The sequence below is a fragment of the Ailuropoda melanoleuca genome, chromosome 8 (genome assembly GCF_002007445.2).
Source record: "Ailuropoda melanoleuca isolate Jingjing chromosome 8, ASM200744v2, whole genome shotgun sequence".
Classification (NCBI taxonomy): Eukaryota; Metazoa; Chordata; class Mammalia; order Carnivora; family Ursidae; genus Ailuropoda; species Ailuropoda melanoleuca.
In genome coordinates, this window is record NC_048225.1 from 61,021,040 (window position 1) to 61,048,288 (window position 27,249).

The 27,249-nt window shown below is 47.0% G+C and overlaps 1 protein-coding gene across 5 annotated transcripts in view; it reads right to left on the reverse strand.

The window, feature by feature from the left end:
• Positions 1-4,409: 4,409 nt before the first annotated feature.
• Positions 4,410-27,249, reverse strand: part of SCUBE2 (signal peptide, CUB domain and EGF like domain containing 2) — a 63,510-nt gene continuing 40,670 nt past the window's right edge. For 3 of the 5 annotated variants that reach the window (XM_034666536.1, XM_034666533.1, XM_034666532.1), the window contains 7 exons: positions 16,461-16,631; positions 14,336-14,503; positions 13,442-13,603; positions 11,455-11,652; positions 10,115-10,267; positions 5,414-5,493; positions 4,410-4,722 (listed from right to left, as the gene is read on the reverse strand). In XM_034666536.1, coding sequence (XP_034522427.1) covers positions 4,570-4,722; positions 5,414-5,493; positions 10,115-10,267; positions 11,455-11,652; positions 13,442-13,603; positions 14,336-14,503; positions 16,461-16,631 — 1,085 coding nt within the window. In that variant the 3' untranslated portion in view covers positions 4,410-4,569. The remainder of the gene's footprint in view (positions 4,723-5,413; positions 5,494-10,114; positions 10,268-11,454; positions 11,653-13,441; positions 13,604-14,335; positions 14,504-16,460; positions 16,632-27,249) is intronic. The other 2 variants (XM_034666537.1, XM_034666534.1) reach the window with 1 other exon arrangement.

The window sequence follows — 27,249 nt, forward strand, 5'->3', positions numbered from 1 at the left end:
TTTATTTGTGGGGTTTTTTCTGTCTCCCTCCATAAGAATCTAAACTCCACAAGAGGAAAGACTTTATTTTGCCCACTACAGCGCTGCTCACTCCTACAGTACCTATCGCTTAGTAAGCCCTCAAGAAATATGTTAGATAAATGAATGAGTGAACACATAACAAAGAACTATTAGTAACCAAGATCTGTGGTTGCATTCCCCCAATGAGATACTCTGAAAACCACGTAATGCTACGTTATCGTCACTGTTTGCAGTAGGTGAATTTGTGTCCCTTTCACTCAGCTAACACAACCTGCCTGAGAATTAGAGTGGTTTCATTTTCTGAATCTGTTTGGATTCCGCTGTGTTCTCTGGAAAATGATCCCTGCTGAGTAGTTAGGTTTTTGTGGCTGTCTAACGCAGGAGCAGCCTTGCTGGGCCATCAGACCCCTGAGGGTGGTCTCCCGAAGGCTGGTCAGGATGGCCTGAAGAGAGAAGGAAGCAGGGAACCACAAATACTTGGGAAACTCAAGCTGGGTTCACAGTTCCCTGGAGTAGAAGATGCCACAGAAAGGAAGCCTCACCAAGGCTTCTAATTGCCTATGGATGGGCCCCTAGTGGCTACGTCTAGGACCCGGATTCAGAGGATGGCTTGCCTAGCAAGAAGGCCATAGATAACAAGCCTCCCTGAACCTGGTGAGGAACTGCTTTACTCTTCATCTAATCCACTTGCCTCCCAAATACTGGCTAAGAGTTATGTGGACTTGGGTACGGCTCTCAGGACCCATGCTGCTGTGAGAAAGGAAGCAGAGATGCTCACAGCCCTAGTAAGAGGCATCCCTTCTAGACTGAGGAGAAGATCGAGGCTGGGCTTGGTGTGGGTGCCTGGGTTTCCCAGCGCACAGCCCCCCCAGCTGTCTAGCCTGCAGCAGGCAACACCCCTGGTGCTCTCCCCATAAAGATCTGCCCGAGGGCAAGTGAGTCCTTGCTTTGTGCTGTTGCAGCCACGATCTTTCCCAAATTACCACATGACAATTTTGAAGTCACCTGCAAACCTAAATCCAGCAAATGCCTACAGACAACACACTTAACAGCTCAGAGAATGATTCAGAGGAAGCAATTTTCCACAGTGAAGATAATCATCTGGTAGTGTGAAAAGGCACACACTCTTTTATTAGCATTGGAAACTCAAGGGAAACGTTGCTAAATCCATAAACGCAGCACTTGAGTAAACGGTTCAAGAACAGTCTCCACAGCTGGAGAGCAGGACTTGTACCGACTCCAGTTCCACTCAGAGTCCTCCCACGGAACGAGCTCCCTTGGCGGTGGGGGAAACTCAGCTCCGACCTCTTCCTGTTGACTTAACCATCTGCTCCTCCGGGCTGGGCCCGCGCCGCACAGGGAACCCCAGGATGCAGAGCTCCCTGGGCTCTTTATGTGCCTCCTGTGCCCGGGGGACCTCAGCCTTACGTCTCATGATTTTATTCTGTGACATTAAGATTCATATTCTAGTGTGACCTCTTCTGGGACTTCATAAAATCAATTGCCTATCTGAACTCAGAGTTCGGATTCCCAAGCAGGTACCTCATACTTGAAATGGCCCGTCTCCTCCAGCTACCAGTTGGTCAGGCAACTAGGAGTCTTCCTCGGTGGCTGCTTTCCCTTCCCCTCCATCCAGTCCTCATGCAAGTGCTGGTCTCTGCCCTAAAACAGGTCCAGAAACTTTCTGTCCTCTCGTCTCCACTCCACAACCTTAACCCAGACCACCTCATCTCCCACCTGGATGGCTGCTGGGTCGGTTGCCATAGTTAGCTAATGGCTCTCTGCCTCCATGCCTTTTTCTAAAATCTATTCATACGGTAACCAGAACTATCTTTTATTTTTTTTTTTAAAGATTTTATTTATTTATTTATTTGACAGAGATAGAGACAGCCAGCGAGGGAGGGAACACAAGCAGGGGGAGAGGGAGAGGAAAGCAGGCTCATAGCAGAGGAGCCTGATGTTGGGGCTCGATCCCACAACACCAGGATCACGCCCTGAGCTGAAGGCAGACGCTTAACCGCTGTGCCACCCAGGCGCCCCCAGAACTATCTTTTAAAAGCATAAATCAGATCATCCCATTCCTCTGCCTCAACCCTTCTGAAAGCTTTACAACATGCTTACAATGAAACCTGAACCTCTCGTTCTCCATTCCAAAGCCTGATGTGCTCTGGCCCCTGTCCAGCCCCCTGGCCTTGTCTTGTCCCACTGCCTTCTCACTGCACGGTGACCACACACACGCTGGCTCCTGCCTGCCAGCCTTTGCACTTGGCCTCCCTCTCCCTGGAGTGCTCTTCCCCTGCCTGTCCCAAGACTGGTTCCTTCTGGCCGTTTTCAGGTTGAAATGTCATTTCCCCAGAGCAGCCCTCCACAGTCTGTGATTCTAAAGCAGCAATGCAGTCATCTGTCACATTAGCCTACCGCATAACACGTTGCTAGCTGATACTTTCCGTGGTGATTGATTTGTTCGTTGGCCATCTCCTCCCTCTGAAATGTAAGTTCCATGAGAGCAAGGGCCCTCTCTTATCACCGTGCATCCCTAGGGCCTAGAACAGTGCCTGGCACAGAGCAGACGTTCAATCTTTACCGATTTAGTAGTAACAACAGTAGCCGCAGGCAGCCAGTCTTTCACAGCATCTGCTAGGGCGGTTGGCGGGGATAGAGAGGGGGCTTGGGGGGGGCCACAGCTGCTCAGGCTTGTACCAGGAGCGCAGCTCCGGTGTGCGGGCCTGCTCCTGGAGGGGACCTCACAGAGACCAGGTTTATGCGGCCTCTGTCCAGCCCCCAAGACATTGCCATTCCTGGCCTTCCTGTGACACCATTAATACAGACCCACACAACCACGAACACAACGTTACCAATGTGCTTGGACAGGATGGCCCAGTTCTGCTCTCCCCACCCCCACATCCGGCGGGTCATATTACGTTTGAATTTTCATTTTATGATTAGACTCAGAAATGTAGGCGAAGTTCCGATATGACAAATTCCACGAGCTTATTTTGATGATTATTTTCAACAATGAAGATGTTTCCATTTTTGAAAAGAAATTTGGAAATGGGTATTTAGGACCCATCCAAATAAAGAAGAAAAGTTTGATTCAGGATTTTTTTTTTTTTAAATCAATGTTACGGATAGGTTAAAAAAAAACAACTGAAGTGAAAAGTGAGCTCAACAATAATGAAACAGCCTTTGTTTTCTTTAGAAACACTGGTTAACCATTTTTGAGGCCTTTGTGTGGAGGGTTGTGCGTACAGAGTTCGTTTGCTACTGAAGTAACACAACACTGTACTTGTGTGTCCTCAGTTCATTCAGGGAAATGGCAGCTTGTCGGAGAGGATTCTTTTTTATTCACTGTAATGACATTTTTGCCTGTGGATTTAAATTTGTAAAACTTAAATAATATTGAAAATTCCAGATTCTGGGGGGGACAATGATTGTGAAGCCCCACCGTGCTGACCAAAGGTGACTCTGCAGGACCACAGGCAAAAATCTCATTACAGTGAATAAAAAAGGTGACTCTGCAGGGATTTGCGTAGCTGCCCCTGGCCTGGCGGTGGTGCGAAGATTAAGAGGATGAGCCCCCCGCGGTGGTGCTGCTCGAGCTGAGTCAGCGTCTGACCTCGGACAGTGGGCAAGGCAGCAAACGTGGCGGTCTGGCCTGCGCCGGCCCCCACCTGGCCCCCGCACACCCGTAGAGGCAAGGCCCCTGGACTCGGGGTCTGTGAGTCAGTCCTCTTCCTCACGGTAGATGCTTCTCATCCGCCAGGGAGACCACACCCGCCCTGAACTCTCCAGGCCCTACGCGGTGCCCAGCAGGCATCAGAAGGACGGCTGAAGGCGCTAAAGCCAACACTGCATTTGCCGCCACGTGGAAGCTGGCCCTGAGCTGCATGATTATGTCTGCGGAAGTGCTTAGTTTTTATCTTTTTATTTCTAATTCTTTCTGCTTTAAGTACTTTTTAATGACCACTGCTTGGAACCCAAGCCCCTGGCATCCAATTTAGGTCACACAGGCTGGAGAAGGCCATGGGGAAATGGAATCCTCCCAGGTCTCAGGTGGATGCCTGGCGCCTGGAGGACTCTCCCTCCTTCCCTTCCTCCTTTCCCCCTTTCCTGCTCTGCCTGGTCACGGCCTGGGTGCAGAGGGCTCCCTCAGGGAGCGCTGGGCAGGAGGAAGCTGAAGGTTCAGCCAAGGCAGCCCCTCCTGTGGCCTCTTTTCCACCACAGCCCCCTTGAGGAGGAGAACCAGGAAGGACAGGTGAGTCTCGCTTGAGCTGACTAGAGGTCAGCCAGCGGGATGTATCCAAGACGTCTGCCCACAGCAGTGAGACACAGGGGGACTCACTGCCATTCTCAGTCCACATCCACAATGCTGGGAAAGAAAAACCAAGTTCAATTTACCAAAATATCTGTATTACCTATAAAAATTGAACTCTAATGAGTCACTGCTATGGGAGGCAGCGATAGCCAACTCTGTTGGCTACAGAGGCAGACGGCGGCGTCCCACCAGCCCACGGGCAGAACGTGGCACCGAGTGGCTCGAGGGCGGGCTCACTTGTATGGCCTCAAGAACCTGGACACTTTGGAACGGAGCAATCGGATGAAGGATCTTGGAAACATCTCCCGGGATTCCTGGGCTGTGTACTTGAAATAGTTCTGGGGGTGGGCCAGGACGTCAAACAGAGCCTTGATCAGTTTCTTATCCTAAAAAGAACACAAGTTTTGTTACTGGGCCAAAATACTGAAACATTCCAACATTTTGCCAATGGAACTATAATGCACCCAGTGTTGGACAGTAAGTTGATTAGCTGAGAGACACTTTGTGAAAATTCTTTCCTCTGATTTTTCTTTTCTCCAGTTTTTATTTTCCCTAATTATCTACTTAAAAAAACCATGTATTACTTTTATAAAGGAAAAGCGAATATATAAAAAAAAACAACAGTTTTCTTTTTCTAAACCAGATAAGATGCAACGCTGGAATTTGGGGAGTATTTATAGGGTTAGTGATATGGCGAGTGTCCGGTGATTACTTATAAGTATCTAAAATTTGGTGAAATTCAGGCTTGAAGGATAAACAAGGAGCCAAAGATCTTCAACTATTTGGAAAGTGAACATGGAAACACGATCTGCCACAGGCTTGGATTTATGATAAGCAAGTTTCCCACTCTTCCTCCACACATTTCCAAATGTAAAAAAAAATACAACTTCACTTGACAACGCTGAAGACAGCCACCCGAATTTTTTTTTGAATAAGTCTAGTGAAGATATAAAACTGACCTCAGCCCAGAGCAGGCTCGGTGTCTGACAGGTGACAACATGCAGCAAGAGGAAAAGCGGAGCCAGGAGCGCCGTGGGTGACAGGTGACTGTGGTGTCCACCTTGGCTATGTACTCACCTTCAGTATTTCCTGATGGTTCTCAGATGCGTAGAGCCTGCCATCTCGAACTATGTCTTCAATGAGTTCCTGGTAGTCCTCTGTTGGAACAAAGGACATAATTGACATTCAGAGGTTTTCGTTCTTTCCAAACTCTCTTTCATTTTTAAATAAGGTTCTAAGGAATGTCCCTTCTGTAGCTGCTGTCAGAACAATGACCACTGTGCTACTGAGAAGGCTAGCAGAAGAGAACTTCCACAGACACCCACCACCATGTCCCCTCCCCCACCAGCCTCCGCACCGGTCTCTTCTGTTCCATCTTGCCTCAGATGAACCCTCTGTGTATCCGGTCAAGGCCTTTCCTCTCTTTTGTCCACTGGCTTCATCTTCTCTCGCCAAGGCAAGGGCATTGTTCCAGTAATTCTGCCCTTTCTTTCCTACATGATGACATTTTCTCGCCCTACTGGGCCTTCCCAGCTGCATGTAAACACGCCATTATGTCTCCGATCCAGAAAAAGTCCCTCTCTTGACCTCATGTCTCCCTCCAGCTTCCATCCTACATTTCTGCCTCCCTTATTGCAAAACTCCTCAAAAGAACTGTCGGCACTCCCTGTCTCCGGTCATTCCCCCTTCTGGATCCATTTCCTCACTCAGCTTCCAGGATACGACCCTCTTTGGTTTTCCTCCTCCCCCACTGGTCACTTCATCTGTGGCTCCTTTGCTTTTCTTCCTCCTCTCCCTGACCTCTTACTGTAGGAGGGACCCGGGGCTCAGTGCTTGGTTCTCATCTCTTCTGTCTATGCTCACTCCCTGCTGAGCTCATCCAGGCCTGTGGCTTTTCTCTCCTTCTCTACTTTTCTCCCTTCTATCTTCCTCCCTTTCTTCTCTCTGCCCTCGTATTATGCAAAACAATCGAGCTTCTTACCCACCAAGCAAGACTCTGCCTTCTTTTTTTTTTTGGATGGGGGTGGGGAGAATTTGCTGGTTGGAGAGGGAAGAATGCTGTGTTCATTTTCTTATCAATAATTTTTGGTCCTGACCCACACATTAAATGCAGTGCACATCACGTAAGCTGTCTCTGATTCTAAATCCTCACCTTTCAAAGTCTAGCCTATTTCCTACAGTCATAATTCAAACCAAGTGCATGCAAAACACAATCTTTTCCAAATTCCAGGCTGAAAAGAATGCCTCTTTGTACACATATCATGTGCAACAAAGCCGAACACATCACAAGATCATCACTGCAATTGTGTGGAAGAGTTCTTGAGAAAGTTTCTCCTAGTCAAGGGCTGGTAAATGGATATTCAATAGCTATTTATTAACTATTGTATCATTCTGTAATCACTGATTGAACACACGTACAATCTCAGTGGTACTCTACTCATGTGATATCTTCCTTTTTATCTTTTATTCTAATGAATATAAAATACGAGTGAGCATATTGAGCTCCTCTCCTGCAGAGTGTCTTCCTCGGACAACTAGCTCCTTCGGATGACGGGCGTTCACCACTAGGAACACCGCTTGCTGTGCTGTGCTCTGGTGTAAGGGAGAGCGGAAGAGCTGTTTGCTGCTACACCAAAGGCTTCTGGACCACTGTCTTCCAAAATGATTCCCTCCATTATGAAGAACTACCGTGTTTCGTCACTTGCTACGACTGTCACGGGAAAAGCAGTCAAACGCTGTAGGTAAAAACTCGGGCCCGGGAGTCCCGAAGACCTCTGCAATGTTGTCCTCCTGTGACCTCCGGCCAGTTGTCTAAGTTAATCTCTACGCCTGAGTGGCCTTGTCTGTAGAATCAGCAAAGAATCGTGTCTGCGTCCTGGGCAATTGTGAGGAATATGCTGTGTCAGAGGCACTTAGCCATGCCTGGTACTCAGCGCACGTACTCAGTACCTGTTAGCCAGAAGAAACTCTCCCCATCCTCCAGGGGTCAGCGAACCGGTCTGTAGCAGCCTCACCTGCCCCCTCCCTTTTTTAAAGATCTATTTATGTATTTGAGAGACTGTACCAGCAGGAGTGGGGGGGGGCAGAGGGAGCAGGAGACAGAACCCTCAAGCGGATTCCCCACTGAGCAAGGAGCCTAACGTGGGGCTCGATCCCGGGACCCTGAGATCATGACCTGAGCCAAAATCAAGAGTCAGCCGCTTAACTGACTGAGCCATCCAGATGCCCCAGCACCTGCCCCTCCTAAACGTGATTTGTATTCTTCTGGGCTTGGAAACCAGGTATCAAACTTGTCTGAAATACATGTTTAAAAAAAAAAAAAAAAGATTGACTAAGCTCTGAGTAACAACCTGCAACAGATTTCAACTCTTTTCTTCTGTGCCACATGTAAGACACATTCTCACGGGCCTGACCAGAGGTATGCATGATTTCCCTGGCGCAAGCTGTAACTCTTAGAGAAAATGAAAAAAAATCAAGAGGTTTTCGTGTGTCACAAAGGCAGAGTTAGGAACAGCCAGGCTGAAATACCTGAGCCTTAGTGATATTTATTCTGGAGTCTCCATGTCTTTTCTGGGTCCCTCACCGATTCCAGATAGGGGAGATTGCTGGACGTCGGCTCTCAGGCAGGTGAGGTGCTCTATCTCTCTCTGCAGAGCCGTGCGGGAGGCACTGGTGTCCACTTAGGAGTCTGATCCTAAGAGCCCTTGTCTTGGGGGTTTGACATGGTTTCAGGCACAGACATGATAATCCTGGCGTTTGTAACATGTTCCAAATAAACTATGTGAAATGCTTTTATAAAATCCATAGAATAGTATCTTTCCAAAACACCTACTTTTGGCACTTGTCTGCCTAAAAACCTTGCACGGTTCAATAGCTCCCTGTGAGATTAGGAACACCCTTCTGAGTCTGGCATTCAGGGCTCTTCACCACCTAAGTCCACACCCTTCTAATCTCGTCTCTCCCTGCTAAGCCCCACGCACCCTACCAACTGACTCAGTCAAGCTATTAATTAGTCCCCACACACGTCAGGAACTCTACCCTGTGGCCCATATCATTCTCTCTTCCTAATGTTCTTCTCCCCGTTATAAAACAAAACATAACAAAACAATAACAACAAAAAATGACTCATGTTCTTTGGAGATGCAAATCTCTTGAGATTCTGCTGTATTCTTTCCAAAAACCCATGCAAACTTAACTGGTGCCCATTCTCTACTCTCACACAGAGCTCTGTACCTGGCACCTTACAGCACCTATGAGCTGTGTCTCCTCACTAACCATGTGGTCTCTAGCAGCTTGCCCCACGCCTGGCACAGGAGATGCTCGCTAAGTATTTGCTGGGATAGAAGGATGAACGAATAAGCTCATAAATGAACAGATGACTTGTCTCCCACTGGATTATGAGGTCTTCCAGGACAAAGTCCAGTTCATTTTGTATTCCAAGTAAATGTTTGTCAACGAAGTCCGGACCGGGTAGGGCCCTAGGGCTCACATATACCACTGCTTTACTTAACAAGAAGAAAATAAAACCAGAGAAGTCATCTGATTGGCCCCAAATCACACAGCAAATTGGTAGCAGAGACAGGACCAGAACTTGAGTCTTTCTCCCCCTTCCTCAGGATTCCATATAATAAAAGCCACAGTCATAATTAGCTAGTATTTACTGAGCATTTACTGTGTGTCAGGCACTGCACCAAGTCCTTTATGGACTATCTCACTGAACTCTCACGTTAGGTCTAATGATTATCCTCATTTACACATTAAGAAAATGAGGCTTAGATGGTGCAGCCACTTTGGAAAACAGTATGGAGGCTCCTGAAAAAGTTAAAAATAGAGCTACCCTATGATCCAGCAATTGCACTACTGGGTATTTACCCCAAAGACATAAATTTAGTGACCGAAGGGGCACCTGCACCCCAATGTTTATAGCAGCAATGTCCACAATAGCCAAGCTATGGAAACAGCCCAAATGTCATAACAGATGAATGGATAAAGAAGATGTGGTATATATACACAATGGAATACTACTCAGCCATCAAAAAATGAAACTTTGCCATTTGCAACGACGTGGATGGAACTAGAGTGTATTATGCTAAGCGAAACAAGTCAATCAGAGAAAGACAATTATCATATGATCTTACTCATATGTGGAATTTAAAAAAACAAAACAGGATCATAGGGGAAGAGAGGAAAAAATAAAAGAAGGTGAAATCAGAGAGGGAGACAAACCATAAGAGACTCTGAATCATAGGAAGCAAACTGAGGGTTGCTGGAGGGTGGGGGGTGTGGGGATGGGGTAACTGGGTGATGGGCATTAAAGAAGGCACGTGACGTAATGAGCTCCGGGTGTTATATGCAAATGATGAGTCACTGAACTCTACCTCTGAAACTAATAATACACTAAATGTTAATTAATTGAATTTAAATTTTTTAAATGTCAAAAAAAAAAAAAAGAGAGAGAAAATGAGGCTTAGAGATGGTAATTAATTTACCACAAAGTCACCGAAGAGATTAGGCCAGGGCTGGCCCACGTTCTTACCCACCAAGCTATGCTCACTTGTATTTATTTTCTGAAAGATCTTTTCATCCCTGTAGACGGTGTCCCCAAATGCCTGTTTAAAATTTGGCACTTGTGAGTCAGCAGCATCCTTTGTCCTCACCCCACCTGCCCTTCTGAGCACGTGCGCTTGTCAGCAATCCACCAGCTGGCCCAGAGGTGGGTTCGACTGAAAGCAGAGAAGTTCCTTGCACGGGATGCAGCCCGAGCCTCACAGTGCTTACCGTCATATGTCACGTAAGGGACCTGGAAGCCTCTGGCACTATTCCCTTCGTTGGACTTGAACTGAATCCACAGCTTCTTTGATCTGGAGGTGAAGGCGATGGGCCGTTCGTAGGTCTGGCAGGTTTCATATGTTGTCACGGAATTGGATGAAGCTGCCAAGGGAAGTTGAGGGGCTTCAAGACTCATCCTGAACAGGCAGACAGCCACACTCCTCTTTTCAAATACACCCTAGGAGTTATGCTCAGAGCTCTTCAGGCCCAGCTCTGCCATCACAGGGGCCAAAGCCCTGGAAATCAAGAGGACTCAGCTGGTGATTGCAGGCCCCTGGGGAAGGCTCACGGAAAGGCCCAGGGCTAGTAAAACAGCAGCAGCCTGGGCCCCAGTGCTCACTGCAGGAGCTGCGGAGGGGCCCTCCAACTCCAGAGCGACCTGCTGCTGCCATCCAGTCAAGAATCACCACCACTCCCGGTGGGCTTCCTAAGACCAGGGGGGTGAGGCAGGGCCCGGCTGCTTTATGCACCTTATCTCACTTCACCCTCCAGAACCGTAGGAAGTTGTCACAGAGGGTTTAAGCATTTGCCCAGGTCACAGAGTCAGTATATGTGGATAAGTTTGGATTCAACCCTACACCTGACTTCGGACACTGTAACCAATAATCAGAGTGCCAAACACATACTGGCTCCGTGTGTCATTATCACTCTCAGTGCTTTATGAATCGGAACTTGTTTATTCCTCATGCTGACTCTATGAGGTAGCAACTATTATTATCCCCATTTTAACAAAGAAGCTGAGTCACAGAAAGATCCAGAATGTATGTCCAAGGTCACAGAACTAACAAGAGGTGAAACTGGGTTCAGATCCAGGCAGTCTAGCTGCTGGGCCCACTTACTACACTGCCTCGAAGTTGTGTTGATGGCATGTCTCTCAATGGACCGGGTCACGCGCCAAGATGGGAGGAGGGTCCCTCCTGGCTGGACCATGACCTGAGCCTTGGTCAGTCCCCAAGCCACAGGTGGCTTCCCATGGTGAAGCAAGTGTGTGGGGCAGCCCTCCATGAGCTTCGCTGGCTCTCTGTGACATTGTGCAAGAGGGTCCCCGGTGAGCACAGAGGGGAAGGCTGGCCGGTAGAATCACTGTCTCTGGGGTTCAGCAAGAGGCCTCAAGGTGGGGTTTTATCTAAATTTTGTTTCTTGTCAAACGCCATAAACTCATGTCCCATCTCTGTTCTAATATGGACGTGACACCCTAGGCTTGCTGCCCACATTTATAGCTGGGGAGCATGCCCGCAGGCTTTCCCACTAGCCTTAGAAGGGGGAGGGCACGGAGGGAGGGGACGCACAGGTTTTCCGCATCACCAGGTAGTCTCCACAGTCATCTTCTATGGGCAGGAAGATCTCAGGGACCACAATCAAGATTCGGCGCTTGGGCGGTGGATTGATGGTCCACGTACACTCAGTGTTGGCCGGGTAATTGCCTGGGTAGTTTGGGGATTCAATGTATCCGGTGAAATCTCCCAGCTCCCCTCCACATCTTCTGTCTGGAAGGGGAAATGCCATGAGTCATGAAGGCACAACACTGTCGTCACTCCGTCATGGCCACCAGCAGCTCAGCTGATGAAAACTGCTGCATCCCTATTGCCACCAAGGCATGGGGCCTGCAGATGGCACCCTCGTGGAATTAGTGTGTCCTGTAATGCTGAGGGCCCCGCGGGAGCCCAACTACACTAACTCCCCACACAGAGCTCACCCCACCGCGTTCCCCTCTGAGTTACCATCTTCTCATTAACTTGAAGGTGATCTTCAGCAGCCCTTAGTGAGACAATGGACAACTTTAGTTTTCAATACTTTGTTTACAAAGTCTAAGTACCAGGGGACCCACGACGCAGAACTTCTAGGTCTGTCAGAACAGGAAGAACAGGGCTTATTGCTCAGTAGAGGGTGTGTGACCCTTTCCTGGAGACCTCTGATGAATTCCTTTTAGCCAAATTCTTTCTCTTTCCTTTCTGGTCAACACCACATTTTATTTTTGGTGTGGAAGAGAATTCCAATAAGGTGTCAGCCAGTATGGGGCATGTTGGATACTCGCCTCTGGGACCAAAGGCAAGGAGCGTGCACGTGCGCACACATATACACAAGCGTGCACATACACACGCACACACCACACACACACACACAACCAGCTCACCCATATTTTCATTCATTGAATCTCCACTCACTCAACAAATGCTAGCAAAAGCTCTGGGGGTTCAGAAATGAGAAAGACACAGTCCTTGCCCTCAAGGGGCTTACTGTTTAAAACTGTCAGGTGAATGTGTACAAGAGAGGATGTTGAAGGGATTATCCTTTTCCTCTCTAATTGTAACTGGGAATTATTATTCCCACCTAGAAAAAAATAAACAGGCTTTTCTTCTTGGAAGGGGGTCAAGTGGGCAGAGTCATGGAGCTCAGAAAACTCCCTTCAAGCCTGAACGACCGCTGAGGATCTGTGCCATGTGGCTCCCAGGGGCCAACCGAGGGCTGGGGATGGGAGGGCAAGGAAACATCTGGGTATAGGGAAGAATTTTCCAACACTGTGAACCTCAACCCCAAATTCCTCCAGTGTGGGGAGAGCTCCTCACTCCCCCACACCGCTGTCCTACACTGGATTCGCTGCAGTTGACTTCTGACCTGAGTTTTACATAAGAATCAACCCTAACCCATCACCCAGCCAGCCCTGCAGCATGTCCTTGAATGATCTGCTTCCCAGTTCCTATAGAACACAAAGCCAGCTCCTTTGTGCGGCACTCAAGGCTTCTCTTCCTGATCTGCCTCGGCTTCCCGTCAGACATTCCATGATCCAGGTCCAGGGGTCTCTTCCCGAGTCTGCACTTCCTCACAGCTGTTGCCTTGGGTACAAAGCTCTTTCTCCTGCTCTCTCCCATGCGCTCCATCAAAACCTTCTCTTGCCCTCCAGAAGCCTTTCCTCATCTCTCCAGACAGAACGAATTGTTCTTTCCTCTGCAATCCCACAGGGCCTTATTCTGCTTGCAGTGTCTAGCATGTTAACAGGTCCTCAAACAATGTTTGCTGAACTGAAATCCTGGGAGATATCAGCAGGTAGAGCCTACCAAGGTGCCTGGAGGAGCAGCCAGGATCAACACAGGCGAGTACCTAGGGGCCAAGCCTGGCTCTCCTTTAGCGCCAACCTGTGGAGCCCGGAGCTGGGCTAACAGTGTCTTCATGGTTCTTAGTGGATGTGGGACCCCTGCCCTACCCCGCACCCCCAGCCTCAGGGCGACCCAGGCACTTTGCGCTTGGTCAAGGCTGTGAAAGCCTTAGAGGACCTACCTTTACACTGGGTTATGTTTGTGGAGCCATCAAAGTCAGTGGTGGTATTTCCTGGGCAAGAAACACAATTATTTTTTCCAAATTCAGGTTGATATGTTCCTGCTGGGCAACGAATACATCGGTGATTGGTGGTGTTGTAAAAATGTCCGGGTGAACACTGAACTGTGGGGGGGGGGAGGGGGAAGAATGAAAAAAAATAAATAACAAAACTGTATTTTCATCATCGGTCACATAAAAGTTTTCACAGTTCATGAAATAAATGTGTGTGCCTGAAGGAACTGCTTTCCTACTAATCTGGGACTAATCAACACTTAATTCCCTAAATAGCCAGCTTGGGTGGGACTTGTGACTCATGACACCGAGAAAAATACAAAGGGAACAAAGTACTGGTGCGTCTTCAAAGCGTTCACAGTGCATGCAGAGTCAGGCGTAAATAAGCACGGCCCAGGTTTTGATGCAAAGCACATTTGTGGGTTCTGAGGTTGCCAAACTGATGCCGGGCCTGGGGTTGGGCCCCTGGGAGAGGCGTCAGTGCGGCTCTGGGGACAGGCAGGACCTATATGAGAGGGGAGCTGCAGGGAAGGGTGCTGGGATGGGGGAAGGCTGGAAAGAAGGGGCTAAGAACTTATTGCACAAAACCTGCCCCCGCCCCCTGCCGAGACCAGTCAGCCCCGTCTGAAGGGGCCCAGGCGGCTGGGCCAGAACCTATCTAGGGAGTTCCCATGCTCCCCGCACTTCCTGCAGGGGCGGATGGAGCTGGGACCTGACCTCCCTGCCACTGGGATACCACACCGGGCACCGCTGGACTGGGCTTGATGGGAGCTTCATCAGACTCCCGTGTTTCTCAAAAGGGAAATTCAGTTCTGGAAAAAAGGCAAGCTGCCAAGTCCTCACCTCTGGTTTCGCAGTCCTGGAAGGAAGTGGCTCCCAGGTGTTTGGTGGGGAGACCTCCCCCACAGGGGAAGCAGGAAGTACGGCCGGCCTCAGGCTGGAATGTGCCCAGGGCACAGCGCTGGCAGGGTGCAAAACCATCTGCAGAATATTCCCCAGGTTGGCACAGACCTGGGGAAACCAATGACCGTAAGTGAGCAAGGCCCCCGGGGCGGACCCCTTCCCATCTCTCTGGAGATGAGCTCAGAATTTGGTCAGATCCGTGGCGCTGTGCTGACCTGAGCTCCCACCTCAACAAGAGAAGTCCTGTCCTGCCCCGCCACTGCCCCTGAGCAGATGACAGGTGAGGGCCTGATGTTTACATGCAGGGCTATGAAGCACGCTGTCGGGATGGAAACGGAGGAGCCAAGCGCTAACTGCTTCCACAGTAGACACCAGGCCTGGGTTTGCTTAAGGTTGAGGATTACGTGGTGCCCAGCCAGCGCCTGCAATGCGGGAGCCCCCAGGAGGGGTCCTCTGCTCTGGAATCAATCTGGTAATTCAGCCCAGAAGTGCACCCTCACCCAGCCGAGTACATCCTAGTGATGTCATGAAACAGTCTCCCTGTTCTACCAATTCTAGTTACTAAGTTACATCTCACACGAAGTGTGTCCCGGCCTCCCTCTACGAAATCCAACCAACCTAACCCACGCTGATAGAGGGAGCCGGCGGCATTTACTTTCAACACCTTACTTCAGTATTTTTTAAGTTGAGGACGAGAGGCACAGCCATAAACAAAAAGATTTCTAAAAGCACGTGTTCCTGGGGGTGAGCTTGTCACCGCCAAGATGTTACGAAAATCTGTCGTCTCTTGTACTCTGACCGTCTCTCCCTTATTATATTTCATGGTCTTCTTTCTTCCCATAGGCTATAGATATAATGGCATTTAATGAGCACACACCCAAGGGAACAGTCTGGAGTCTGTCAGACCTACGTGCTGATTCCAAATCCTCCACTCTTTGGCTGTGTGATCTTCCATGACTCACTTTAACCTCACAAAGTTGTTGTAGTGATACAACCACCATAGGAATAATTCATGTAATACACTTTGCATGATGCCTGGCATAGGTAAGTGTTCAATAAATGTTAGCAATTTTTATGATTACTAGTATTATTACTATAAATATGTTAATAAGGTCACATACGAGTGTAAATAGATGCCCCAAAGTGCCTCCTTATCAACCTTGCAGTTGGGGGCGGGTAAGGAAGGGGGGGAGGGAGAGGGAGAGGGAATCTCCAGCAGACTCCCGGCTGAGTGTGGAGCCCACCGCAGGGCTCCCTCTCCCCACCCTGAGATCATGACTTGAGCCGAGATCAAGAGTTGGACACAGCCGACTGAGCCATGCATGACTTTTAACCTGTTTGAAAGGTGCTGCAATGGAGCCTAGAGTCGTGCTGGCTCTGGGAGTCAGTGGGGGAGAGGCGGGGCCACAGGGCGTCCCGTGCTCCGTGCCGCAGACACCACCTACAAACCGCACTGTTAGATCACACCTTCTATTTGAGCCCACAGAGCATCAACAGAGCTGGCCCTTCTTCCGTTTCATAAAAGGAAGACATTTATTAATAAAAGAAACAGGAACCAAGCCCACAAAACCTAAGTAAGCTTGGCTCCAGAGTTAACATTTTATAAGGGGCAATAAAAACTCTTCACAGAGTTCTAACAAAATAACCAGATAGATATTCTTTAAAAATCAATAAGGTATGAATTTGAGACCAAAGTTGGAAAACTAATCACAACTACTTTCTCCACATTAGCGCTTTCAGATAGCCCCCCTACACGGGCAGATCCCACAGGTCTCAAGGTGTATTTACTTACAGTGAGTAGAGATGGCAAAGGCAACACTTACACCGTTTCTTCTGCCAAGGTATTCTATCAGCTTTTCATTTATTTGCTTAAGTGAGCATCAGCCCAGCATGTGCTGGGCACTGAGGCAGGCACTGGAGAGCCAAAGATGAAGCCAATATGGTCCCTGCCCGTGGGAAGCCCACAGTGCCCTACGCACTGTTTGCATTGAAACGCTACTTAACGACTTCTGTCTAAGTAACACTGGAGACCGGAGGAAAAAGAAGGGGCAGACGGAACTCTTACCTCCACATTCAGATACATTCCAAGCTTCTGGAGGCTTCAGGGCTCCAGGATTTTCTGGTCTTGGGCAAGGTTCGCATGTGATTTGCCCTTCCTCATTTTGGAAGGTCCCATTTGGACACAAAATGCAGCGTTCTTGTTCTCCATCATAATATGTCCCAGCCCTGCAACTGACTAGCCAAAGGGGGAAATGATCTGGTCAGTGAGGGGGCAGAAGCCAAGGAAGGATGATTTGAGTGCTGGAGATAAAGGTAAATAGATGGCATTGACCCCCACTCCCCCACACAAACCCCCTGAATACAGAACGTGTACTACCTTTGGGTGTTCTGTGCACACCCCTTGCCATGATCCCTGTCACCCACTCTCAGAGGTGTTCACATGGTCCCCTGACCATGAGCTCCTTGGAAGCAGGGATCACAGTAGTCCTAATTATTTTTAAGCACCAGCACTTGTTGACTTTTCCTATTTCATAAGGCTGTCAAAAGGATTATAAAGTATTATAAAGAGTCATTGAACGTAGGCCTAGTGCTGAAAGAACAGAGAAGAGGGTGTTATCAATTCTGGCTGATGGCATCCCTGAAGGCTTCCTAGAGGAGGCCACACTTGTGCGGGAACTTAAAGGATGAATAGGATCTCCCCAAGAAGGAAAAGGGGCAGGTCATAAAAAGTCATGCACAACATATAGGAAGAAAGGGAAGAAAAGAAGGCTGGGACAGGTCGTAAAAATTCTTGAACGCCAGGCATTTGGGTTTTCTTTTTCAGGTGGAGGAGCCATTGAAAGAAAAGGAATATGACCAGAGCTGGGCTTTAAAAAGCTCACTCTCCGGTGGCTGCAGGGAGGGTAACCTCGAGAGTCTTACCAATAAGCTCTCAAACACAGCACGCTTCGTGTTTGTAATGAAGTTAATGTGTTATGAAGAGTAAACCACGGTAAATGTCTCCCCGAAGAATAAACTATAAGGAGGGGCGCCTGGGTGGCACGGCGGTTAAGCGTCTGCCTTCGGCTCAGGCCGTGATCCTGGCGTTATGGGATCAAGCCCCACATCAGGCTCCTCCGCTATGAGCCTGCTTCTTCCTCTCCCACTCCCCCTGCTTGTGTTCCCTCTCTCGCTGGCTGTCTCTATCTCTGTCAAATAAATAAATAAAATCTTAAAAAAAAAAAAAGAATAAACTATAAGGAAATGAATAAACTATGCTTCTGACTCTATTTCTGGTGTTGTTAGTTAAATGTAGATTTATATCTGGTTTCAGAATATCAATATATAAAGTAAATATGCTTAAGTGGGGTCTCTAGTATCATATTCCAACATCAACATAACCATCACAAGAGCCTTTCTAATGGCTAGCATTCACCGAGTACTTACAATCTCCTGTTCACCATGCCAAGAGCTTTCCATACATTATCTCAATTATCCCTAAAAACAACCCTAAGGATCTAACAATCCTAAGGAGTTATTAGATTATTATTAATCCCATTTTACAGAAACCAAGACTTAAGGACGTTAAATAATTTGCCCAAGGTCCCACAGGTAGTCTATGAAATACACCTACAGTGAGATTTAGAGCTTTGAATTTATGGGGAAGAAAGGTCTCCAGCAAAAGTGTGGACTGAATCATAATTCAAGACCTTGCCGAAGATTCTCTCTGTGACATTAGGGGAGTCTGACTGAATAAACACCTTCTATTTCATACTTAAGCTGCTGAGAAATAGAAAACAAAATATCACATGATAAAATTCACTATTATATCTCTTCAATGTCTGTGAGGGGAAATATGTTTTCATGCTACCCTACGAATGCAATCCACATATACACTTTTAGGGTTAAACATGGCAAAGTTGTCTACTGCCACTAATAAAAATGTCTTTTCATTATTCACTTCATAATCTAAAAAAAAACAAACCCAAAACAAGGCTTTTTCTAAATCATAATAAGCTAAAGTATACCATATTGCAAATATTAGGTCTACAATTACATGCAATCAATCAAGTCTACTCTAAAATCTAAATTTTAATACTTTTTTTATGTTGTTTGGATTGTCTTTTATAATATTCATGCATTGTTTTTATTTAATTTTATCATAGTAATAAAAATTAGAAGTGAACCAAACCCTTGCTTTCTTGGCAAGCAACATTATAACGAGTCTGACGCACAGACACGGGGCAGACAGAGTCTATCATTCCAGACCTAGTCTCTCAATGCAGCTCCACTGGATAGCGGTTTCCCTGATGACTCTGGCTTCAGCTCATCTCCCATGAAAAGCTGGGCTGAATTATGTACTAGGAATTCACGACTTTTTATCCTGTGTCCCACTTGACTATCTTAGGGCCCACAGGCCAGGAGGGAGAGAATAACTTCCTTGTGGCTCTAAGGAGTCAGCTGTCACGGAGGCTGGCAGTAAGTAAATAAAACCAAGGCTGTCCGGAGCCCCTCCAGCCAAGCCATTTCCATTTTTGTAACATTCATTTGCTTAGCGGGAAAATGCCAGATGACAGCAATGATTTCAAAGCCTCACTAACCATAACTTAGAGTCAGATCAGCACGGTCGTAGTTCCTCCGGCAGAAAGTGGATTCCCTCCACACCCGTACGGGACCGGCTCTGGTTCTCCCTGGAAAGCGCAACTGGATGGGCTCCCGCTGCTCCGGGCATTTGCTCTTGTCCTTATACCCGCCCCCCCAAGTCTTTTCGAGGTTACATTTTGAGAAGCCTCACAATGCCCGACATCTGTTGCAATTTTCCAACTGAGCAAAGGGCTGAGCAATGCCCCTCGGGCCGGCCTGCAGAAGAGAGGACACCAGTTCTTTTTTTCTCCCAGTGAAAGGCCTGCTTCACATAAACAAACTCATATTGTGGCTCACAGTTTCCATTTTCCTTCCAGAAAGACCTACAGAAATAATTCCTGCCAAGCACCTTGCAAATTAATTTGTTTCTTTCACAAGGTAAAAATGAGCTAAACAGCAAAGAGTGATTCTGAATGTCAGGAAGAGATGCCTGAAAACTGCTTTTTGCAAACGTGCTGAAGATCCGACCCGAAAAGACCTCAATCACGCGTTCAGTTGGTTCTCTTTTCTCCTTGAGCAGCCAGCTTGTTTTGCTGCTCCAGACAAAGGAGTCAATTGCCCCCAGAACACTTCAGGATCACAGCAAAGCTTTTGTGTGTCTTCAGTGACCATTAAAATCCCATTCTCAAATCCCACACAGCTGTTTTCTCCCCCTCTTAAAAAAAAAAAAATACAAGAAAGCTTTTCTGATGCAAAAGGGAGAGACCAGCAGGGACCAGGATTAATGGCGACAAAGAGACCTGAAGGCTCACCCTCTTTTCAACACGATGGCCTTTGAGTATTTCGGGCCATGGACAAACACTATGGTCTCTCTGTGGCCAAGATGGCGAACCTAATAAAAGAGGTCACCCTGTAGCATCTGACTGTTTTCTTAAGAGTCACGCCTTGACTTCTGAAGGAAAGCCTCAAGCAGCCCACGCGGATTCCCAGGGTGCTGCAGACCTGCCACCTTGTCACAGCTCAGACGCTAGGACCATACGGTGGCCTTGGGATCCTGGTTCGAAACCCTTTTAAATGAGTGTTTCAGGATAATGGGAGAAAGCACCCCCTTGGTTCAGAGGTTGAGCTGTCACGCCGGTCCAGGTTTTTGGTGTGTGTTCAGGTCTGCTGTTCGAAAACGTTCTTAGAGCTGGGACACAGAGCTGAGTCCAGCGTCACGCCTTCCCTGCTGCGCTCTCCAGTGCATGCTATGTTCTCGTCATGTCTAGTTAACGGGGGCTGAGATGTCCCTTCCTTTAGAGTGCCTCTTTTGCCCTCAATTTAAATATTTCCCCAAAGATTTGCCCCTTTTCTCTTAATGTGGCTGGCTATCCTTGGGATTTCACCTGTTGTTCCTGTGAAAATTCATTAACTCAGTTAAATACCTAGCACTGATTATGTGTGTGGGGTACTGTTCTAAACGGAGTGGGAGCTATCCTGCAGAAGACAGGCGTGGCCCTGCCCTGAAGGGACTCTCATTCTGGTGGAGAATGTGGACAATAAATATATAGAATGCTGCCTAGAGGTAAGTGTGATGAAGAAAAGCAAAACAGGGTAAGAAGGGAAGACAAGGGGTGGTGGGGGTGAAGTTGGCATGTTTGCGGTGGTGTTTAAAGCTCCAGAAGTGAAAGAGGTCAGGTAGGAGAGTGTGAAGGACTGAGCCCAGGGATACCTGGTGTTGCGAGATCAAAAATTAGGGGAGAACCAACATGGGAAATAACAAGGGAGCAGCCAGTGAGGTAGGAGGAGAACCAGAAGAGTGTGGTGTCTGAAACCCAGGAGAAGAGGGTGTTTCTGGGAGGAGGGAGGGGTCCCCGGCATCTGAATGAGAATTGGCAACTGGATTTGGCAACATAAAGGTGGTTAGAAATCTTGGGAAAAGCAGTTTCCACGGAGACGCTGGGAATAAAAACTCCAGACTGGCTGGAGCTGAGGAGAAAACGGGAGGGGAGGAAGCAAAGACAGAAAGTTTAGACAACTCTTCTAAGGACTTTTGCCCTACAGGGAGTCAGAGAAATGAGGCAGTATCCAGAGAGAAGCACGAAGTCAAAGGAGGGTTCCTTTGGTTTTTGAGACAGGAGGTAGGTTGGTGTGCTGTTGGAAATGATCCAGTAAAGAGGAAGAGTGCTGAGATGAGGGGACACTGGGGACAACAACAGGAGCAATGTTCTTGAGAAGGAGAAAGCAAGTGGGCTCCAGCGCCCAAGTGGAGAAGCTGGCCTTGGTCCGAGAATGGGCTGTTGATCCACTTTAGCAGGAAGCAAGTCGGAGTACGTGTGGACAGACGCAGGATAGGAGGGTTGGTCTGCACATGATAAGATAAAGTCATTTTCCTAGATTCCCAGAAGCCCATGGACATCACTGCCTGGAAGTCTTGTGGCAACTCAAATTCAGCGTGCTCAAGGGGAATGCTTCTCTTCCCTTCCCTGCCCAGTCCTTCCTACCCCTCAGGCTATGCTCTTTATAAACAGCATCTCTGCTCCCCCACTCACCAAGCCTCCAACCCTTGCAATCCAGCCTGTGGTTATTATTCCAGACCTTTCCTCCCTGCCCCATCAGTCAGCCAGCTGCAGCATTCTGCAGCTGTGTTCCTTTGGTCCCTCGGCTAATCTCCATCCCTGTGCTGCCAGGGTGCTCTGACCCTCACCACCTCTAATCTAGATTCGTACGATAACCTTCCAACGACTCCCCCTTGCCTGTGTTCCTCCCTGTCTCAGCCCTGTTCCAGCCTAAAGTGCTTCTCTGACTGCTTCCCTCCCTGACTCCAAACCTTCCTTGACTTGACTTTCCACACTCCTCTTAGTGTCTTTGATTCAGAACTCAGTCCTTAGTCTCCTTTTCTGCATCTGAATTTTCTTTCTTTTTCGGGCTCTCTCAGGAGCCTATTTTTTCCTGTTTTTCCTATAAATCTTTTCTGATTATTTCTTCCCCAGTGATCCATCCATCCAACCGTTCAACCAATGCAAGGCTCTTTCTCCACGCCTCCTGCGTATGAAACAGGGCCGGCTGAGATGAAGGACACGTGGGACACAGGGGATGGATCAGAGGCCAAGTCAGAAACCTCTGAGCTCACCCCAACTCTTTCCCCTTCTCAGTCTCCAATCTAATTTATCACCAAATGCTGCTCACATTTCCTCCTAAATAGTTCTAGAATCCATTGCTTCTTTTCTAGCCTATCTAGGGCCTTCATGTTCTCAACATCTCTCATGCAAACCATTCAAAACCTCCCAAGTTGGGTTTTCTGCCTCTGGTGCTAACCCTCAATCCAGTAAAAGAAATTTTGCTAGAATACAAATATGACCTGGACATTCCCTGATTAAACCCTCTAATGGCACCTTGTCATCTAGATATAAAGCCAGAGCTCCTCAGCAGCATATTCAAGGTCTCTCATGACCTACCGTGCTTTTCCCACGAGCCAAGCTACGCACCACATCCCACCTTGTGCTCCAGGTTTAGTGATACTGAGGAATCAGTCGCCCCGTACACATCTTGCTGGGTCTCATTGCCCAAGGCCACTCCTGATGCATACTCCTCCCCACTGACGTGCCTTCTGTGCACCCCTCAAAACTCAGCTAGGGCTTCTCTCTGGGGAAGGCTCTCCAACTCTTCCCTGGGAGGACCACGTGTGACTTGAGGGATGGTGTCTTATTATGAAGGCCCCCTCAGCGCCTACTGCAGAGCTGGCCCATGGAGGACGGGTGCTAACGGGGTTAGACAATCGCAGGGCACAGGCTGTACCCAGAAGTGAAAGCATTCCCATTGAGAGAGTGAGGAACACAGGCTCTTGAGACAGATCTGGAGCGGAAACCCTGGCACTGCCACTTACTTGCTGGGTGACACTGGGAAAACTCCCTACCTCCCTATGCCTTAGTTTCCTTATCTGTAAAAAAGGCATGATGCAAAGTAGACTTACAATGAGGATCAAACGAGATAACACATGTAAAGTGCTTAGCACGGGGCTAAACACACCGTAATGCTCAATAATGTCAACATTTTACTAAGTTATGGGTTTTTTGTTGTGGTTTTTGTTTGTTTGTTTAGAAAGAAAGAGAGGAAAAGAGTAGGTGGGAGGGGAGGGGCAGAGGGAGAGGGAGAGAGAATCTTATGAAGCCTCCATGCCCAGCACGGAGCCTGACGCAGGTCTTTGATCTCACAACCCTGAGATCGTGACCTGAGTCAGACACTCAACTGACTGAGCCACCCAAGCACCCCTAAATTATGTTTTAAAAACTCTTTGAATCATAAGAATTTCCTACTAAGTCTGTGTGATAAGTACTGGTCTAATATTGGTCTATATTGCTAATATAGACTGTATATTTTCCATTTAAAACAGAAAAGAAAATTTCTGCCTGTTCAATTGCAAATAATTTCTCAATTCTGAAAAAATTAAGAAGAAAATGCCTGGCTCATTCCTGCCTCAGGCCACTTGTACCCACTCATCCCTCCTGTGCCAGAACACCCTCTGCCCCCATCAGAGCTTTACAAGGCCAGCTCCTTCTCACTGCTCTTAAAGCCTTCCTACACACCTGTGGGGAGTAATCCCTCCTCCCCTCAGACCCTCTCTGTATTTTTATCTTCATAATACTTATAACTTCTGAAATTATCTTTTTTCTTTACTTTTTAATTGTCCATGTCCTTCTGTAAGAATGTGAACTTTGTAAGAGCAAGCTCCTCACCCATTATGTTCTCACTGCTTCATCCCAAGCTCAGAGTGGCACAGACTGATATCTGAATATCTGGTTGAACTGATTTTTCTCAACTGCTGCAGAGGAAAGCTACTGCTCTTGAAAGTTGAATTAAACCTTCCCAGTCTCTCTCAAAAACCCAGGCACAAAATTCTTCCCAGTTTGCCAGTTGCCTGGAAAATTGTGCCTTCTAAACATTTCATCAAGCTTTAAGAATAATCGAGGGGCGCCTGGGTGGCACAGCGGTTAAGCGTCTGCCTTCGGCTCAGGGCGTGATCCCGGCATTATGGGATCAAGCCACATCGGGCTCCTCTGCTATGAGCCTGCTTCTTCCTCTCCCACTCCCCCTGCTTGTGTTCCCTCTCTCTCTAGCTGTCTCTATCTCTGTCAAATAAATAAATAAAATCTTAAAAAAAAAAAAAAAGAATAATCGAATACAAAAATATATATTTAAGCAAGTATATTCCTTAAATAATTCATCCTTTATGAAGGGATAAATAGTTATGAGAGAAAAACAGAAATCCATGTCATCATTAATTTTTTTTAGGTATAAAAGACTTTAAGAATTACTATGGAGCTTAAGGAATTTGTTCCTCAGAGAATATAATCACTATTTTTTTTTTTTTGCCATCTTGCTAGAATTGATCACAGATGGTTACAAAGGTCACCTGCAGCAGGCTGTCCCCAAAGTCCTTAAATGCCAAATGAAATGACTATAATAAAGTGTTTAATTGGTCAGAAGTGATTATGTTCTTTGATGTGACTTGGGACTTTAAAATTTATTTTCTAAGTGATATTGGAAAAACAAACAATTCGGTGAAAAATAGGCAGAGAATATGGATATTCTCAGAAGAAGAAATCCAAATGACCACAGGCCTATGACAGCATACTCAGTTTTACTAAATAATCTAAGAAAAACAAGTTAACATTTGACTATCATTTTTGCTTATGAGATCTGCAAAAATTAAAAAAAAAGCAATGGTAAACAACCCATGTTAGCAATGATGTGGGACAATGAGCACAAAGCTACAAGGTTGGAGGGAGTGTCTAGAGGCATGGTCTTTGGGAGGATGATTTGGCAGTGTCTATGACAGTTTTAAGGCCGCATGTCTTTGACCCAGTAAGTGGACTTCTACGACATTTCAAACATGTTGGCCACATGCACAAAAAAGAATCCTTGCTGCAACATTGCTTGGAGTTAAAAAATTAGGAATAACTTAATTAAATGTTCACCAACAGGGGTATAGTTAATAAATGCTGGTATCTAAGAACAAGTACAGACTAGGAAGCTTTAAAATAAATAAGGTAATTCCTCTATTAGCACAGAACGATGCTCATGGCCCACTCTATCATTAGAAACAACCCAGCACTATTCAAATTGTATTGATATATTTTTTTAAGGTGGGGGTAAGGGCAGAGGAAAGAGAGAGAGAGAGAATTCCAAGTAGTCTCCAGGCGCAGCTGGAGCCCGCTGCAGGGCTCGATCTCACAACCCTGAGATCATGATCTGAGCCGAAATCAAGGGTCAGACGCTTAACCGACTGGGCCACCCAGGCGCCCCATATATTGATATATGTTTTTAAAATATGGTTTTTTTTCCCCATACATAAGCCGATAGCTGCCAAAGTTATTCTTTTAAGACCTAAGTCAGAAACCCTGTTGCTCCTCCACTCAAAGCTTCTCACTGGCTTTGTTTCTTGCTCAGACTCCATCAGAGTCCTCACCCTGCTTTCCATTCCCATGTGATCTGGCCCCGGCTACTGCTCTGACCTCCTCCCTTCTCTCTCTCTCCCTCAGCTATCTTTCTGGCCTTCTTTCCTTTGCCTCAGCTTGTTTGGTACTTGCTGCATCCTTCACCCCGACTCTTCCCCCAGATATCCCCATAGCTTGCTTCCCTCCATCTTTCACATCTCGGTCCAAATGACTCTGCAGCAACCACAGTCCTCGACCATAGTCTACATTTAGGGGGCAGTGTGTTCCAACTCAGCCCTCCCCCTGCCCTGCCACGTTCTATTCCCCTTCCCTGCTTACCCCTCACATACCCTTACCACCCTCTGCTACATGCTATACTTCCTTCTTTATTGATTTGTGATCTGATTCCCTTCTCCTAAGATTTTTATCTTTTTGTTTCATTACTGCATTCCCAGCACCTAGAATAGTATCTAGCACACAGTAGGTGCTCAATATTTATTGAATAAACACATAAAATTTCATTTTTATTGTGCATGGAAACAGATGTAGAAAAATACACAGCTTCCCACCGACAACAACTCTTTGCGAAGAGCAGGGTTAGGAGGACTTTCACCCTTACTGCATATGCTTCTGTGCCACTCGCAACACACACTATCCTGCTAACTGAAAATGAAATGAAAAATATTTTAAAGGAAAAATGTAATGGTTCCATCTGCCCTTCCAGTGACTCCAAATGCTTTTGGGGTTTCCTTTTGGCCAACACTGAAAATAATTTTCAAAAAGAACTATCCTAGGCATGTCTCCACTGTATGTACCATCCAGAGTTCAGAAAACACCAGTAAACTTGGTCTTTATGAAGCTGTAAGACCAGCAAATAGTCCAGGAATATAAGGACTATAAGACACACTCCCCACCCCAGCACACTTACCCGCTCCCTAGCCCTAGCCCACACCATGTGTCCTCTGGGGAAAAAGCCTTTCTTTTTTTTTTTTCCTGGGTAGAATGCAATTTTTTTTAATTTAAACTCAATTAGCCAACATATAATACATCATTAGTTTTTTTTTTTAATTTTAATGTTTTTTTATTATATTATGTTAGTCACCATAGAGTACATCCCTGGTTTCTGATGTAAAGTTCGATGATTCATTAGTTGCGTATAACACCCAGTGCACCATGCAATACGTGCCCTCCTTACCACCCATCACCAGCCTATCCCAATCCCCCACACCCCTCCCCTCTGAAGCCCTCAGTTTGTTTCTCAGAGTCCATAGTCTCTCATGCTTCATTCCCCCTTCTGATTACTCCCCCTTTCTTTATCCCTTTCTTCCCCTACCGATCTTCCTAGTTCCTATGTTCCGTAGACGAGAGAAATCATATAATAATTGTCTTTCTCTGCTTGACCTATTTCACTTAGCATTATCTCCTCCAGGGCCGTCCATGCTGCAGCAAATGTTGAGAACTCATTCTTTCTGATAGCTGAGTAATATTCCACTGTATATATGGACCATAACTTCTTAATCCAGTATCTGTTGAAGGGCATCTCGGTTCCTTCCACAATATAGCTTTTGTGGACAATGCTGCTATGAACATTGGGGTGCATATGGCCCTTCTCTTCACTACGTCTGTATCTTTGGGGTAAATACCCAGTAGTGCAATGGCTGGGTCATAGGGTAGCTCAATTTTTAACTTTTTAAGGGACCTCCACACTGTTTTCCAGAGTGGCTGTACCAACTTGCATTCCCACCAACAATGTAGGAGGGATCCCCTTNATCTGTTGAAGGGCATCTCGGTTCCTTCCACAATATAGCTTTTGTGGACAATGCTGCTATGAACATTGGGGTGCATATGGCCCTTCTCTTCACTACGTCTGTATCT